At 28.7% G+C, this 20,028-nt stretch overlaps 1 protein-coding gene across 21 annotated transcripts in view; it reads right to left on the bottom strand.

Moving 5' to 3' along the window:
* The window catches only part of dsx (transcription factor doublesex), a 151,360-nt gene extending 132,124 nt beyond the window's left edge, over nucleotides 1–19,236 (bottom strand). For all 21 annotated transcript variants that reach the window (XR_015810819.1, XR_015810820.1, XR_015810824.1 and 18 more), the window contains exon 1: nucleotides 18,738–19,236. Coding sequence is in view for 10 of the 21 variants with exons in the window: in XM_088193340.1 (XP_088049466.1) it covers nucleotides 18,738–19,236 (499 nt within the window). In the remaining 11 variants the exon portion in view is untranslated. The remainder of the gene's footprint in view (nucleotides 1–18,737) is intronic.
* Between the last annotated feature and the right edge of the window lie 792 nt (nucleotides 19,237–20,028).

Raw genomic sequence — 20,028 nt, 5'->3', positions numbered from 1 at the left:
AAGTGGGTATATTGCAAATATGCAAATCGCAGAAGCGTGCTGAATTTATAAAATAATGTATTTTAAATATACCGCCGTTAATTAATAAGATTTTTTTTCAATACTCTAAAAGTAGACATATTAAACATAATATGTATAAAAATGCAAATATTATACCCCAAAATATTTTTTATGGCCCTGCTCTAAATTATCATTTTAATTAACCAATAAATATATATTTATGTATGTATGATTTTTACATTAAAAAAAAGCTTAAATAACAAAATCACATTAAAAATAGATGACATTCTTCAATGAAACAAGTAATAAAAATATATACGAGCTAGACATGAGCGTAAATTAATAAATATGATAATTATGCTGTATTTAACTAAACATTATTATTAGCTTTTAAAGTGACCAGTGCGAATTTTACACAAGCTCTGATATCGATTAATAATTAATATTATATACCAATGAGAAGCCATAATCTTTAAAATGTAAATTTTTAAATAAAAAAACAAGAATTCAGTAGTAAAATGTGACTTTTAAAAATCAATGTTAACTATGTATTTAATAATAATTAATGAAAATATTTCTAGATAAACTACTCGGCAGTAATAATATTTAACAAAAAGCCAATCTTTGTTTCACAATTTATTTAAATGCTTTTTGTGATACCTTACAATTTTATTTAGACTAGATAGCCATTATTAAAATTTAGACTGTGTTTTATATGTTTTTAGACTGTACGCATTTTAGTGATATTGTGTAATGTTCTATAGTAAAATGAGATAAAATTACCATTAGAAATTTATCTGTTACCATAAGTTTATAAGCATAATTGGGGCAATCTGCATTGTGTCGTGGCGGAGTGCCGTGACAAAATAATATAATATGACTTTTTTCAAACTGTATTTTATAAAAAAAATACGTTAATTGCACTCAGAATAACAAAAGCAAAATCGTTTCCATTAGTTTGTTATAGTTTTTTACTCCTGATTACCTTGACGGATTTATCAAGTTAATTAGACGATGAATACCTACAAGTAAGTATTAACCAAAAGATTTTAAGTCTTGTAATCAGTGGCATTTATATATAAATTATAATTTTAATTTATAATCAATAGATGTCACTTTGCAGTTTTTAATAATCGTGCATTTTTATAAATAAAAATTCGATCCAACCAGCAGCCTATTCCGACTTTTATTATTAAGATCATGAACCAAATTAATCTCCTCCACTCCTAATTAGAAGAATTTTTAGAAAATATGGGGAGAATTGTCATTGTAAGGTCTCCACAGAATAGCGTAAAGAACTTTTTTTTGGTTAAAATAATAAGATAGCTAAAGTTGAGTTTTATATACTAACGATAATATGTTGAACATGTGAAAAATTGTGTCATGAATCTCTTGTTAATTAAAGAGGAAATGACGATTTAATTTGTGACAAAAAAATCTTAAGTAATGCGAAAGAAACAAAGTTTTAAAAATATTTATAAAGAATTATACCCTTATATTTTTAATAATTGAATCTAACATTGGGATCTTTAAGTAATTGTGTTTCATGGTGATTTTGTTTAAAGAAAGTTTTAAATGTGTTCATTCATGCCTTCCACTTATTTTTTTATAATTAACGCCTTGTATAGAAAAGCTGCTGGAGGAAGTAGTAATCACACAATTAAAGATTTTATTATTTCTCAAAACATTCTATGTGAACAATAATCGGGATTCAGAGAAAAACATTACACTGAGACTGCATTACAAGTAATTATAAATGATTGGTTGTAAGCCAAGGATACAAACAAAATCATTAGAGTAGTTTTCTTGGATTTCAAGAGAGCTTTCGAAACAATAAAAGGAAAAATATTGTAAAAATTAGAGAATATCGGTATAAGTGAAACGGTTTAATAATTATTTAAAAGAAAGAAAGCAAAATGGTAAAAATTGTATTTCAAAGAGATCTCACGGTGTACTACATGATCTAAATTGGGACCTTTTCTGTTTGTATTATATATTAATGTTATAATTATTAATATAAAAAAATGTAAAATACATCTGTTTGCAGACGACACATTATTATATTGCATAGGTGATAATGTTTAAGAAGTTGTATATAATTTAAATAATGAATTAAGTATAACATAAATATGGTTAAAAAATAATGTACTAAATGTATGTTTATTATTTATAAAAATATGTTTGATAATAATATTAAATTAGTCATAGTTAACTATATTGTAGAAATAGTTGATAATATAAAATATTTATGAGTAGTACTTGTAGATAAAAAAATAAATTTTAAGGAACACTGTTATTACATATAAAAAAAATTGCAGAAAAATAGATATTTTATCCAAAATAAAAAAAATTGCAATTGTATATTGCCCCATTTTAATTATTATGCAACAATATTAGATATATTTAATCAATTAGATAAATTGATGTTTCAAAAATTACAAAAAAAATAAGAGTAGTCTTAAATAAAAATATATTTACTAGTTGTAAAAGTATGATTGATAGGTTATATTGAATGGTTAAATATTCAAGAAATACTGAAGATAAATATTTTTGTGTTTATATATGAGTTAGAAAATAATAATAAGTATTTAATAATAAATAAAGATGTACATGGATTTAATACTAGAAATAGAGACAATTTTAGGATAGTTAGGTATAAGAAAACGAGTAAAGCCAGGAGAATTATGTATGGAGATGTAAATTTGTATAATATTCCTAGGACAATCTGCAAAAATAAAACTAGAGAATTTTCTAAATGCAATAAAGAAACACAGTCGTGCATTAAGAAACATTTTTTTTATTTTCTGTTTATGTTTATTTATTAATTTTTATTTAATCTTTATTTGTGACCTGACAGGCGTAAGCCCAATGCGTTACAACGGGATAAATCTGTACCAAATGAGTAAGTCAATCAGATATACTGAATATAAGTATTAACCAACAGACTGAAAATCTGGGAATCGGTGATATATACATTAATAATTATTATGTGTAGTATAATTTATAACCAATAAATATCACTGCAGCTCGGGCCGATTTTTTTTATTATAGCGCATTTTTTTATAAATAAGAATTCGAGTGTCGCTGCCGGGGCTCGAACCCGTAACCTCAGAGTTAATAGTCTGAAACGTTGCGGACTACGTTGTTCTGTCTTTTATATTATGTATTACACGTATGTTTACTTAAAAATTGTTTGGTGTAATAATTAGCTTTATTAGCAAAATGAATAAATAATTAATAAATAAATTATAATTACTATTTATTTTCAGAAAATTCCTCGTAAAAAATCTTACATTATAAATATTTTACCATATAATGTATTCTACATAAACTATGGCTAATGTAAATTTTCACGTGACATTTGCACATGTCATTCTGGCCGTTTCTAGGTCTAAAATATTATTTTCAACTTTGAAATTTCAAGCTTAAAAATTGAAAGTTCATCAGAACAGAGGCGTGCTGATAGGAGAATTACGTGCTATACTGCAATATGCGTCAATGAAACCGCTGAAGAAATTGAACAGTAGTGCTGACGACTAATTACGTGCTACTGCAAAGAGTCTAAAATATAGTATATAGTATTAAAAATATTTTTTAATAACATGATGAATAAAATTAATTAAAATAAATCAAGAATATGTTCGAATCTATCCGACAAAGCCGTGCTATAAAGCTAGTATATGTACTATAAAAACGTTAGTTAATTAAAAAATATAGTTAAAGGACTTTGAGACATAAATTGGAAGAATTGTATGAATTGTTTTTTAACAAGGGTAATTATTTGGGATCGACCCCATTCTATTTATTGTTACAAAATAAGCCGTTACAAGTGAGGGCACTTTAACAGCATTTTTTTTTCAAAAGGTTGCTTACATCTGACTTAATTAACATACTAAATGTTGATAATTACAACGGTTAACATAAATTCAGTTGTGGTAGGTTAAATTTGTTTTACACTACGAATATGATACATAGAATGTGTATTATCTGATGTTTACACAACTAAAAACACAGATTATGGTTAAATACGACACAAGTATGTGTTATACGTACAATAGTGTGCAAAACGAGTTTGAGAACGTGAAACTTGATTCATGTTTTAGAAAGAAATATTTATTCATGTTTTTTTATTAATATCTAATTTAGTAATACAGGATAAATGCAGTTTGAGAATATTTTTATACACAATGTGGTCAAAAATGTAACTAATTAAATTAATTTGCATAACATATACATATATGCACCATGCACAACATATCGTATATGCACGTGGTTAAGTTAATAACATAATTATTATTTTGTATTTATTAAATTATTTAATTGACGTGTCTCAATAGATGTATCTTTTATAATGTTTTTTAAAATTATTTTATATTATAGAGAACAATAATCGTACACTATAATTAAAATGTTTGTTATATAAAATGCAATACTGCAGTAATTATTACGCGATTTAAATCATTTATATTTTCAGATTAGATACTACACACTTATATTAAATACATGATTAGATAACACATAATGTCTGCGTACTAAATACAATATACAATTTAATAATACTATGCATTCGTATAATGCACGTACACATGTGCGAATGTAAATGTCAAAAAAGGTTGTTATGATAAAATTTCTCTTTGTGGCGAAATTATATTACAAGCCAATTAGTTACATATGTATAATATACATACATATTTATACTGATAAAATAATGTCATTCAATTTGTATTAACTTCTTTTTGCAATAAACAAATTCTAAGATATATACTGAACTATATTGATAACGTGAAGAATAATACTCGTACCATATCAATCGAAAGACCAGAAACATATACATTTTTGATAAAAAAATATATATAAAGACATAATTTGAACCTGTTATTTTTTTAACATATTTTTTATCAAAATCAATTAATTTTATTTTAACCTTGCGCATTAAAGTTTTTGAGGAAAAGAAATAGTATAGATAAAATATATCATTGTTAGATTAAAGTTTAGCAATTATAATGTTAATATATTTGTATTTATAAAATAATCATATTAAAAGTTTATAATAATAAAATCTAAATCAACTACTATGCAAAAAGTAAGACGCAAAACTTACTTTTTTATAACTGACAAATATTTTATTAATTATAACTATGTAGCATTATAATTTATTCATGACGATATTTATCCGTGAGATTAGAAAAAATAGGATTGATCAAAATTATAATTATATAATGGTCATTAATTCCGATCTCCCAGACACGATACAAATTGAAAAACACTGGAGTATATGTGAAATTCTAACTCAAGTATTTTAAGTATAGTCACCAATTTATACTACTGATCTAACGTTATTTAGTAAATAAATTAAGCTACAAAATCATTTATGTATATTTCTAAAGCTTTTAATGAAGTCATAATTATCTATATATTTAATTATAATAATTTTGATATAGAATTATAAATAGATTATAAATTGTTTATTAAATATATAACACTAAATTGAAGCTTTTTGGTTTACTATCTAAATATCGATGTATTAGATTCATAATAATAACAATAAAAATATGCTTAGAAACAATGTCATTAACACATGAAGCAAATACTCTAACCATTAAAAATGTTAAGATTCTTTTTTCAATGATAACAGAAATTTTGCTCAAGTAGCAATAGCAAATCAAAGGGTCACTATATGTATAATAATCGAAATTTGAAAGCGATGAGACATGTAGTTTAGCATATATGTTTTAATATTATAATTGTTAGAGATGTTAAGATTCTTTTTTCAATGATAACAGAAATTTTGCTCAAGTAGCAATAGCAAATCAAAGGGTCACTATATGTATAATAATCGAAATTTGAAAGCGATGAGACATGTAGTTTAGCATATATGTTTTAATATTATAATTGTTAGAGAAAAAAATAATATATATATAATATTTATGGCATAGCTCGCTTTGATTTAAACGACATTCAACCGTAAGATTAGGAAAATCTAGGAAAACCTAATCTGTGATATCGATCACAAACACGATATAAATTGATAAACAAAATTTTTTAATGAAATTCAAACACAAATTTTTCAAGTATTTTTCATGGATTATACCACTAAGTCTTTATACGTTTTGTGAATTCTTTCAAATAAACACATATTCATTCTTTAAAAACAGCAAATTGATGTATAACCAGCTAATGAATCTCTATGGGAGCTGAATATCATTTAGAACACGGATGACAAAACTTTTACTTGGTCTGAAAATATTGATTGCGGTCAACCAGCGGAATCCCAAAATTATCTGATCTCATTTCATTTAAATATGATTAATAAATCATATCTCCCATCTTCTCGTTATTTTTTTTAAAAACGTATTGATATATTAAAATGCGGGCGACCGCAAAAGGTTGCGGTCGACTGGTCGATCGCAATCGATGCACTGGCTATCCTTAAAATTACATGTATTGTAATAACATGTTAAATATGTTATACAAAATAGTTATTAATAAATGTAATTTAAATTACATTTATTGTTATTAATTATTTAACTAATTTGGTTGTGTAGGTTAAAGTATGTTTCCTCATAATCGCAAAAAAATTCAGGAAGAAAAAAACATAATTAATGAATATATAGAATAAAACTTATTTTACAGGAAATATAATAAGATCATTATTTGATGATGATTTGATCTCATGCATGCCCTTCATAAAAATGTATTTAACTATTAAATATTATTTTATTTGCAAAATTAAATAGAAAACTGTCAATAAAAATGTTCTTGTTTTGGGATCTTCAATATAATAATTAAAAATTGTTTATTTACCGACGTTGCCAAAGTATTTCACCTGCTCTACTATTGCTTTCTAAGGTAGACGGTGTAAAATTATATTCATTTTTAGACACAGTTTGATGATTACACGCGTAAGAAGAAGAGTAAGCGAAATGCGCTTGTTGCATACCGATGTGCAACAGCCAGCCTTGTGGTCGATCACGAACTTTGCTAAAAGTAGCGCGTTTGTGGTTTCTCGATAATTAGACTAACAAATAAACTTACTTAAAATATTGAAACAACGGTTATAATATGCGAAGTCACGAATGTTGCATTGAATTGTAAATGACATTTAAAGGATTTTTTATTTTTTGAATTGATAGGAGTAGACCAGCGCTAAATTGAAATATTAGAAACTCAACAGAAACCTTACATAATTGACAATAAATCAACAGTGCCAAAGGAATAAGTTGATCTAACCTAAACAACAATATAGTACTCGTAATAGCTCATTGCATTAGAAAAAACTGGAAAATACATGACGAAAATACATACAAAAATACATGAAAAGATAAATAAAGGGTGACAAGGTTATTTTATCAATGTAATAAGGAAGAATTTAAAACGATCTTTATTTATGGATATTAATGATTTACTGAAAATATTTCATAAACACTAAAGAACAATGTGTGTTAATATAAATATTTACACACAGTGGTTTTCAAATGATACGAACGTTAATAAGTTGTAAATATTATGAGTAATAAATGTCAGAATAGCGTAGTCCGCAAGGTCTAGAATGTTAATACAAAGACCGCAGGCTCGAGCCATGGTAGCAGACTTAAATTGCTATTTATAAAAATGCGCTATTATTAAAAAAATATTTGTTATAAATTACAGTACACATAATAATTTATAATTAATTATTTATATATATATATATATATATATATATATATATATATATATATATATATATATATATATATATATATATATATATATATATCTGATGGATAATTATGTCTGATTGACTTACCCAGTTTGTACAGAGATTAACTCTGCTGTAACCCATTAGGCTTACACCTGTTGGTCGGTTAGTATTGAGACGATTTTTTGTTAATTTTATTAATTTTGTTGATACAAAGTTATTATTTCATTAGACAATAGTTTTAGTTTTAGAGAAATATACGCAAATAATCAAACTCTAACAGAAAAATAATTCAAAAGCTGCTTTCAACATAAGATATAAACCATAGTTGATATCAAATAATGATAATATATAATTATTACTCGTAAATACCGTTTATTGAATGCAAGCATCGACTCTATTGCAAAGTCAAATATCATGACTACTGTGATCAATTAAAAATATCTACTACAACTAGCAATGATCAAGACCTTGAGCATTTCAAATGTTTAAAATACTTGAGCACATAGATGAATAATTTTATCAACCTTTTTATGCCTACCGCCCACTTTTCCTTATTTTTTATGCTTAAAATTTCCTTACCGCCCACCAACATCGCTATATTTCAATCCAGTATATAGGTAAAAAAAAAGAGATTTGAAAAAACAAGTTTAATTTTGCTATGCCGAAAAACAAAGATTTTGGGGTAAAAGCAAAAATCGCCCACCGCCCACCACGGAAGCCTTTAACGCCCACTAGTGGGTGGTACGGACTAGGTTGACGACCCATGCTGTAGATGATATATGCGTAAAGATTGAGATAATTAGATGCTGTAGCTAAGCAGGCGCAACAAATGCACACGCACAGGGCCCGAGTCGAAGGATACGAAAATATATTTGACATTATCAAATTATTTATATTAAATAGCTTAAAAATACCTTGGCTACAAAATCCGAGGGATTCTTATAAGCAATAAAAATATAATATAAGGAAAACGATGGATCAAAATAAAATAAAAACAGAAAGCTAGTCAATGACAATGAAAAAAATATCATAAATGAATCTGCTTATAATCGCCAACGACCGAAAATCAGAAACCTCAAAAAAAAATATGATTTTGTGAATATTTCGATTTATCATATAGAAATATTAAATGTTACAATAAAACTGGCTAAATTTAGCATCGTGCATATAGATACAGCGTTATCTCTCGCTAATTCGTTATCTCACGTGTTTATTTTTTATTTCTGCTTTGTATACGTATTTATCTTTACACGAATACGTCGAGATGCGAGTAAAAAGACTTCGCGTGACTGTCTATGATTTCTAAAATGCATATAGCGAACAGCTCCAAGTGGAAGGAAGGTGATCAATTTAACAATTTGCTCAGCAAATTAACAATTGATGCAACTGACAATGTCGGCTGTTATTTCATCAGTCAATATAAAACAATATTATTTTTGCCATTATACTACAAACGAACAAACGATTCGGTAACGTTCTTTATTTTAACGAATGATATGATTTATCGACAATCGAGGTCAACACTTTAAATTGAATCACTCGGTGAACTCATTGAAATGGTCTATTATTTTATGTAGATATAACAGGTTAAATAACTCAAATATTTGTCATCAAATATTATTATTATTAATATTTAGGTTAAATTAAATTAACACATGATAATTATTCGTGAGTCATATATGTATTATGATGCTGTTAAAGCATAATCATAAACATTAATTAACAAAAATTCTAACCTAACTAAACCTTGTAAATGTTGCGTGTTGGCATTTTTTATATAAAATAGAGCTCACTGCAGTTTCAAATATTCGTTCATAACCAGTTATACTCGATCCTACAACTGTTATAGGATCGAATAATATTGACACCATTGTTTTTAACCTAATCTAAAACTATCCACTTTTATTATTAATCATTAATTAAAATAAAATATAATATATACATATCAAACCAATATAGACAATATTATTAATTAATTAATATTAATATTTCCATTAATAGTCATAATAAATTATGTCGTAAAATAGCTTTCTAAATTAGTAATAATTAAAGAATAAATTAAAATGCAATATTTTTATTACAAATCGTTAATTTAAAATAACAAAGTCATTTATTAAGTACAACTAATTCGCAGCCTTAATTAATTGTTATCGCGATTCTAATCGACTTAATTTAATTATGATTAAGATTTTAAGATTAAAAAAAAACGCTTTATATCATACATTTGATATACACAGGTAACTACATTTATTAATGTGAACTTAACATCGTTTTTTTATTTTTTAATTATTTTTTACTCACTTTACATACAAGTATGCAGAGAAAATATAACATTTTTTTGACAAGTGTGTGTGTGTTTTGCCAAAAAAATGTATATGTGCTTATTTTTTTATGGTCGAATAGTTTTTTTTTGTAATCAACTATGAAAAAAACTATACATGCTATATGTATGTTTAGATTAAAAAAAATACATGTGATTAAAGTAAACAAGGAAAAAACAACACATGGAAATAATAACACTAGAAAAAAAATCATCCTGCAGAAATTTCACATGTATTTCCAGTAAGATGTTGAACTCTTTTGGTGTGTTCATAAATATTTTTTTCATAAATATTATATATATATATATTATAGTTGTGTTAAAAAAGGATTTTCAATATAAAAATAATATTTTTTAAATATAATAGAATTAAATTAGTAATTTAAATTAGTATGATACACTATTTCTTATATTTCAATTTAATTTATTTCAATTAGCCGTTCTAAAAAAAATAACTATAAAAATGTATTATATTTTTCTTTTAAACTCTATTTATAATAAAGTTGACCATACCAATGTAAATTACTAATTTTATTGTACAAAATTTTCATCACCAATATAATCATTTATTTCTTCCTTGTGTTATTTTATCGCTTGTATTTTTATCTTATGTAATTTAATCCTGTTAAAATACTAAACATACATATTGCACACTTGAAAACACCCAGTAATTCTACGTATAAATCGAGTACTTATATTTTTGGAAAACTAAAATATATAAATCGTACACAGTGTAATACACCTTATAATAATTAACTTAAAGGTCGGAAAAGTCGGTTTAAAGTTGAAATAATTTTAAATAATACTGTAATTATTATTCTGATTAAGTATGTATGTACTTAACATAACTTTATCTCAAGGGTGAATATAAATGTTGATCAGCTGAAGTCGCGCTAGAGCATGTGTATGATAACATGCTCTAGCGCGACTTCAGTTGATCAACATTGATATTCACCTTTGAGATAAAGTAACTTACTTTTCTATTTCACGTTTAGTGCAATGGAACAGTAATATTCTAATTGACTTATAATATATTATGATGATTTTCCATCATTCAATGAACTTAAAACCCTATTTTGATAAAAAAAAATCTTCCAGCAATATGATTATGAACGGAAGATAAATTAGTGGTTTACTCTGAGATTAAGTTAATCAAATGGTTATTTATTATGACCATCGTGATCCAACAGGTTAACCCACGGGTCTTCAACCTGGTCCGTACCGTCCATTAGTGGTGGGCGGTGGGCGATTTTTGGTTTTACCCCAAAATCTTTGAAAATTTTGCTTCACAATTTTTGTTTTTCGGCATAGCAAAATAAAAACTTGTTTATTCAAATCTCCTAAATTCATTCTAGAAAATTTTCACCTATATACTGGATTGAAATATAGCGATGTTAGTGGGCGGTAAGGAAATTTTAACCATAAAAAATAAGGAAAAGTGGGCGGTAGGCATAAATAGTAGGTTGACGACCCCTGAGTTAACCTAATGCGTCACGATTTCCAAAAGTATCAAATATATTACAATTTTAAATTACATACAAATATATACATATGTATATACTAATGCATACATACAAATTCACATACGCACACACACACACATATAAGTATAAACACGAAAACGAGATAAAAGAACAGATACAAATCACCTCAACAGGTGTGCATTGTCCCACACGAATTGAACCAAGACCCCATATGTGCAAGAAAAAATGACAATATCTCTGAGATACACAGTATTGAACAGACGAACCGCCTTTGCCAGAGAGGAGTTGGAAAGTGCTCCAGTTGTTGACTTTACGGGCAAGAACAGTGGACGCGACCAAGAACTATAACCACCTTCCGGAGTCCACATTTGGAGCTGCTCGAGCACCGAATGGTGCAATTTTCAAGTGTTTAATTATAGCAAGTGTTTAATTATATAAACACTTCGGCGAGTTGACAACGAAACGTATCCCAGAGCTCCCAAAATAAAAGCACTAGGAAACAAGAACGGATAATACCCGTATTTCTTCAAGTATAAATATCGAAGGAATTCACGCTGTACTTTTTCCAGCTTTAATTCATTACATTGACTCATTATGCCTGGAATCCAAATAATAGAACTAGTTTCTAGTGTGCTGTGGACTAGAGCATCATAAAGAGTGCGCAATACTAAAGTATTCCTGAAGTAGCGCACATTTCTTAAGATAAAAACATTTTTAAAGATCTGCTATAAGTGCTGGCAAAATTTCCAACGTTCTTCGGAAGACACCTAAATTCTTATTAAAGAAGACCTGTCTAGAATATATCCGCCGAGATGGTAGGAATATTTTTTGAAACTTGACAACCTTGAAAATGAATTTGTGTGACATTTCTTTACAATAAAAGGCAATTGCTTATAGCAAGCTCACTCACATAAAGAATTGAGATCCTCCTGCAGGTCGTGGGAATCCGAAATCGACTGCACTTTCTTGAAATTTTTTAAGTCATCTGCATATAATAAAAAAAATTGAATGATGCAATGTCAATAATGAACAATAAAAACAGCAATGGACCCAAGTTGGATCTTTGAGGTACTCATTTCTGAAAGAGTTTTTATACTTGATGAAATGATATCTATTGGTCAAGTAATTTGAGAATAGGTTTATAATACCTTCAGAAAACCTAAAATTAGATCATTTTTTCACAAGTAAAGCATGATTAATTTTATTGAATGCCTTTTCAAAATCTGTGTATATGACGTCCACTTGTACACCAGAGTCCAATGATCTTGAAACAAAGTTATACAAAAACATAAGATTAGTGACCGTGGATCGAGATTGACGGAAACCATGTTGCTGCTCGAGAAGCATACATCTCCAATGATTAAAAATGTATTTATGCAACACAATTTCAAATAATTATCAATGTGAGACTTGACACCCCTTTTATGAATCGGGGTGACCTTAGAGCACTACCACAACTAGGGAAAACAGGAGGAACTCAAAATTAAATTAAATATAAAATAAAGAGGGCTCAAAATACCAGACTTGCATCCTTTCAGAAAGTAGTCTGAGATAAAATTTGGTCCTGAATAAAAAAGTTATAAACAAACAGAGTTTCAAAGCTGTAATTGCACAAGGTAATGCGAAAAATAAGCAAAACAGCATCCTCCATTTGTATTTGAATATCTTGAAAGATCTTTTTACGAGTATATATTTCTTTAACGACAATGATTAACTAATAAAATATATTTTTTCTTCTTGTATTTGTTATGTCGCCTTGGAGATACACAGTGGCGAGATTTTACATACCAGAATATAAATAGGTCTCAAAAATTTACATTGAATTTATATTTCATGTGGTATATTATTTGAATAGATAACGTTTGTGTTATAATAGTTTACATTTCCTCAAACAACTATGTTTTTAATGTATTATGTCCGTACATTCTCGTTAATTTAAGAATGTATCTTATAAAATAAAAAAGAATTTTACATTTTGTCAGAAGTACAGAATTTAAATGAACTAAATTCAACACGTAACGTGTAATCTCCCATACTCCAACCATTAAATAGAATATGGTTAAGAGTTATGAATAAAGAATAACATTATGTACAATTAGAAATTATTATATCTAAAAATATCATTGTCGATTTGTTGGATATATTATTATGGTGAGAAAAGCTATGAAAATCGTTTACGACGTTTTTTACGAGTTGTTTTCCCCTCAGAACCCTCAGTCGCAACCCTTGATATGTCTAGCGCCATTTATTGAGAGTTCCCCGGGGTGCGTCATCCCCTATATCGAGATTCACAACGGGTGGTCCGAGAATTTTATCAAGAGGAATAAATATATTTTCTATATGAGACGTTATTAACGCATGCAAAAAATATTTAACCTTCTTTTCCAGAATCGATTGAATATGACATAACGAAAACCATATTTAGATGTTTTCCAAGAATAATTAATAAAAACAAGTACATACATACAAAATTAATTCACAGATATATAGATGTAGATATAGAATGAAAATATTACACATTTTTAACTTCTAAATAAATATTATTTATATTTTGCAGAAAAATATTCTTTCAGACTACCCTATTCTTAAGCAATATATCAACAGGTTGAATAAGGACAGTCGAATTTCATCCAGACGTTTTGCTGAAACTATGTCATAAGACCACAAGAGACAATCAGCTGCTATTCAGCAGTCAATATAATGCAAATTTCTGAATGAAACGCTACCATGGGACCCTTAAATATAAAATATAGTTTAACATTGCACAAGATTTAGTTATTATGTATCGTATAATATTTGTAGAATACACCTAAAGATGTAAACATTTTTTATGTTAAGTAAATCCCCTTAGGGTCAGTCACGAAACTTGCAAATAGCAGTCCGTTCCCATTTCTGAAACGCGTCGTAAATAAGTATTTGTTAATTCGTATAACACAATAATTCCACTAAAAATAAATACACTATTAATATGATTTTATAAATTAAGTTAAATATTATCATATAATTTATACTTTACTCAATATTTTTTATCAATACGCTTTATGAATAATTAACAGTAAAGATAATAAAAATGTAACATGTAAAGTTATTGCGCATAAATGAAAAAGATATATCATTTATGTACGTTATATAATTTTCAATCATATATGTACTATATACTACATAATTCATGTAAATACTTTGATAGGCTTACAGTAAAATAATTTATATGACATTCTATTTAAATGTATTGGTATAAAAAGCAAGGAAAAACTATTTTATAAGCATTAGTAAAGAATACAATATCTTATAATAAATAAAACTTTTATTTTACACATCATAAATTAATAAAATAACAATTTTGTGGCAAATAGCTTATACATACATACGTATGTATTCCAGTTTTTTTATGAATTGCTAGATAGTCAACTTGAGAATAAATTCGCGGCTATCAACTGACCGATCCAAATAATATTTACATTGGTAATAGCCCAAGATCATTTAGAATGTGGTATGTATTATACAAATATAGAACACAGGGTCTGAATATTTTCCAAAAAATTGCATATTCTAATAGTTTTTTTTATATAAGATATAAGACAATACAAAATAATTCACAAGAAAGATTTCTGCTTTAATTTCATGAACTGAATTATAACTCAACCGGAAGAAAATATTATCTATTAGATCAAATTATTTATATAAACATAATAAAGGCAATTGATTAAAGATAATTATTTTGATGTTTCGAATTATAATTAAAATTATATCCAACCAAGATAATTCCTACAGTTATCTTTACTATATACATACATCTCTTTACATTAATTTAACGAATACATTTTTGGACTTAATTGCACATCGTTTCTATTATTTTAATTAATTTATTGTTAACGTGATTTACATAATCACATATGCGTCTTCGAAAGTGATTGAAAGCAAATCAGATCGAGGATCGTTCTACAAAAATAGAACAGACGCATTCTACTCTCTAAGAGGGCGTCGAAGATTTCTGCACGCCTTTTTGCATTGAAGATACTTAATGGGTTATTTATATAGTCAACTTAGACAACGTTAAGTAGTGTATCTAAAATATAATTATAGTTCTGCTAAGTTTCAGTAAATGCATCATTGTATTGGTAAATACGACGCAATAGAAGATTTTTTTAATATTCTAAGTAAACATCCTCTTTATGTGCAATAATTTCTACGTTATCGTTCGTTAACCCAACCTTTGGTGACCCGATCTTGTATTTTATTTTTGCTGTATGTGCAGTTAATAAAGTTTTATAAACGTGTCATTGTAAGTGCGATAAAGGCTCGAAAGTCCGCTTTACTCGAAGAAACATATCTTATGACATGTATAGTGATTTAAAAACAATTTATATATCTGCTTTGGTTATTTTCTATAAAAATTGTAACAATCCTTTGTAATATAAATATTTGATTTTGTAGAATCATATTTTTAACGTAAGAGAAAACATGTAGATATATAAAAAAATAGGAGTGAAACAACAAGAACGTTTGAAAAATTTTGAAAAAAATTATATTATTTTTTTTTGCTAATTTATAATTTTGTAAATTTAATGAAAATTAACATTTTACTTTGTAAGCATGTTTATATATTTTTTTATATATTTTCATTTATGACTACTTGTGTGTTTTTGTACATAGACAATTTATTTCAAGGATATTAAAAACTTTTTATTTGTGTATTATACTTTTAGAGATTACATTACGTAATTTAAGTAATTATACATTTTATCTAAGTATGTAAGCTAGTCCTTTAAATCTACTACTACTTTTATACGTAAAACTCATTATTTTATATTGGCTAACTACAATAGTTTGTGAAGTATTTAGTGTAGTCAACTTTAATCAATAATACGTCTCGATTCGCATTTATATTTATTTCACTCTCGCGCTTATGTTTTATACACAAAAACAGAAAAGGCTTAGTATTGAATTAATCAAATTCTTTATGGTGCTTAACCACATATCGATGGCCGTAAGTGTAAATTGCCTAACTCCATAATTGAAGGACAAACAACTATGTGGTTTACATTCATTGAATGAAGAAATAAGATCTGCTAGATTTATCAGATTCTTTTCTCTTCTCTTTTTATTCTATAGGTAATATTGTCATCAGTTCTTAATCGAATACATAATTAAAATATTTTGCAGTGATCTTCAGTAATAATGTTTATTTTATTAAGATCACCCATAGACAAATTACACATAAGGTCATCGGTGAGATTTAGGAAAAACTAGAAAAACTGAATCTGAAAATGTTTAAAATATCATAAATACGTTGGCATTATTGTGGAATTTAAACATATAGTTATTAATGACAGTGGAGTTGTTTTTATGATTACTTGTTATTTTGAAGATGTGATATTTTTATAACATATTTTCAGATAGAGAGTAACACAATTTATACCTATAGATATAGAATTCGATCTTAGTATTCGATTACCGAATATATTTGCCCTTTATTTAACTATTCGTAGATAATGTATACGTAGTAATGTATTATTAAATTTTAAAAACAGTAAAACCGAAACTCTAAAAACACAGTTGCCTATTATTTATTTTAATTCTATGTTTATGTCATTTTTCGCTATATTGTTGCAATATCTAAAGTCCATTTGTGCCTTATTTTGTTTTGCGAAATTTATATATATTTGTCTTTGTTATTATTTATAACAAAGATGGCCATTACAACTAATAACTTTCAAACAAAATAATGAATATAAAACTTTGTAATTGCTGAAATTCCAGAAATTACTCATATTATCGCATTTATATGGTGCAGCTGTGGACTTTTTAAATGGCTGGTATTGAATTTGTATCTCTTTAATTTAATACAAATAATATTTATTTAATAATGTCTAAGCCCGCCTAACAACATTGTTAAAAATTAAATTAGTAATAAGATTTTAAATATATTTTTTTACATGATCTCTTAATAAAACTTGTAAAACGAAAAGGTATATAAATACAAAAGAGCATTTCGTAAAAAAAATATGATGACATAAATGTCATCATATGTTTTATTATATTGCAAAATATATTTTGCAATATAATAAAATTTAATATTTAAAAGCATTATATTTAATTTGTTCCCTATACAAAAAAATAAAGATTTGCAAAATATCTTACGTCTCAACAACTATTTCAAAAAATGACTTCTCATTCATTAATAAAAGCAAGTTATGAGAAAGCAAATCCTTTAACTGATAATGAATTTATTTAAAGTATGTTTTGAAAGCAGTCAGAAATAGTTTGGCCTAAAAACATAGAGATATGTTTTATTCCATACAAATTTCGCCTAACCAGCACATATTTAATACAGTCACTGATAGTTGGATAAAGGATCTAGTGGACGATGATGCAGAAAAAATCGATAATATCCATTTCAAGTATCACTTCATTCTAGAGCAACAAAGCGACATTAAAAATGAACAATATTATAAACGTCGTCAATAAAATCGGATTTAATCACTATTAATTTCAAGTTTCTGAATCATCTGGATGAATTTAAAACATTAACTTTCATATGACAAACATTGAACTGCAATAACAATGGAATTTATTATGATACTTGCTATTAGGATGGTGAGAGCAAGAGATATAGAGGGTTTGATAATTAACACTAAATTTCACGAAAAGTCAAAATAAAGTTAAAGATTGAATTGTGATTTCATTTTCTGCTGCGTCCTTCAGAATTAAATGTTAAAAATCCGTTAATAAATAAAAAAAGAAAATTGAAAGAAAAATATTTGTATTTTAGTAGAAAGACCATGTGAGCCTTATACTTTTAATATAATATATATCGTGAAAAGCATTTTTTTGTGAAGGTATGTTAGAAGTAAAATACGATACTGCCTAGCAGGTGCTCGTTGAGTGAGGTTCCACTGTATTTTTAATTTGAGAAGATCGATCAGGATTATAATTAAATCCATTGATAAACATTGACTTTCAGTGATATTACATACTTTATATTTAAAAGATCCATGTGTTTAGAATAGTGGTAGAAAAGTAGCACTGTTAATTTCTGTTCACGAAGGTAGAGAGTTAGCCAATTTACATTCAAAGCTATCTATAATATATGATATTGATCCAATTGCAGGTGATCGATTTGAATTATTGTGATTAACGAGAGGTTTTTTCTATAATATATGATACAGGGTTCGTATAATTTAGTATAGAGCAAATAGGTTGCCAGTTTGAAACATCGACGCGTTTATATCACTATCAATAGACTTACCGGGTTGAGGCGGAGGTGGCAGAACGGCATGATTGTGGTGCAAGGGCGGCGGCAGCGGCGGGGGTGCGACCCCGATAGATTTGGCCGGCGAGGCGGGCGAGTCCGGAGGACGATCCAAAGGGCTGGGGGGAGTCAAGGGTTGCGAGCCTCTCGCGCTGCTGCAGCGGACGAGCGGCATAGGCGAGGGAGGTGCTTCCGAGCGTTCTACGGAAGCGACGGAGACGACGGAACCCGTGCCTGAGCCTCCGGCGGTTTTGGCGCGAGCCTCGTCCTGTGCCTGCGCTCTTCGGAGGGCCGTCTGGAGGGCCATGACTCGCTGCCGCTCGGCGGTCAGTCGGCACTTTTCGCAGTTGCAGTAGCGATATTTGCAGTATCGCTTATGGCCCTTGAGTGCGATCTTGAGGCGGTGGTTGCGGCAGCGGGCGCAGTTGGGAGGAGTGCGAGGACCCGCGGAGGAGCCTCCGCTCTCGCGCCACCCCCCGCCCGCCCCGGGGGCCATCCCTCCGCCCTCACTGCATGGCGACTCCACCGCTTCCGGCGGATACTCGACCTTGAGCTGAATGTTTCCGTCTTGCGACCGCGACCGGGTCAGTCCGCCGAGCGGATCGGCGCGCGAACGGAGCGGTCCGAACCGCTCAACAGGTCGCGGACTGTCGCACTCTATTTTCGGTGCCTTATTATTAGACGTGCAATTCGAAAAGCGCGCGAGCTTTTCGTACGAACGGACGAACGGACGGACGACGAGAGACGGAGACGGAGAGAGCGAGAGAAGGACGGTCGTAGGCGGCAGCGACGCGACCACTCGCGACGAGCTCGCTGGGCGACTGAGCGACAGAGCCGATGCACATGCACTCGGACGCGCTCCGAAGGTTGCCGACGAGCTTTGTTGTCAGTGCAGTTACTTTGTCACCAGTTGCAGTTTGCGCTTCGTCGTCAGGCGGAGCGCGGATATTCGCGACAAAATCTCACCCGTTAGTGATTTGTTGATTATTTTTTTTAAACAGATGAATTTTTAAAACAAATTAATTAATTAGTTATTTACGAATTATTATTTTTAATTCGTAAAGATTGTTGTACTAGCATCATTTATCAGTAAACCAAATATTTTATATTTCATTTCAGCAAGACATATTGACGCGCGAAGAGAAATAACAGGTGATTCACTAATTAACCGCTGCCGTTTAAAAGGTTATAATAAAATATGCTCCTAATATTTTCAAATAAATTACTCGATAACATAAAATGTTTTGTATAACATGCCGCCAACAAATCTCATTCATCACGACCTCCC

Source organism: Plectrocnemia conspersa, unplaced genomic scaffold (assembly GCF_051122295.1).
Source record: "Plectrocnemia conspersa isolate PC_06_02 unplaced genomic scaffold, ASM5112229v1 ptg000009l, whole genome shotgun sequence".
NCBI classification, from domain to species: Eukaryota; Metazoa; Arthropoda; class Insecta; order Trichoptera; family Polycentropodidae; genus Plectrocnemia; species Plectrocnemia conspersa.
Note: the sequence above shows the minus strand (reverse complement) of the source record. Positions and strands in the feature narration are given on the sequence as shown.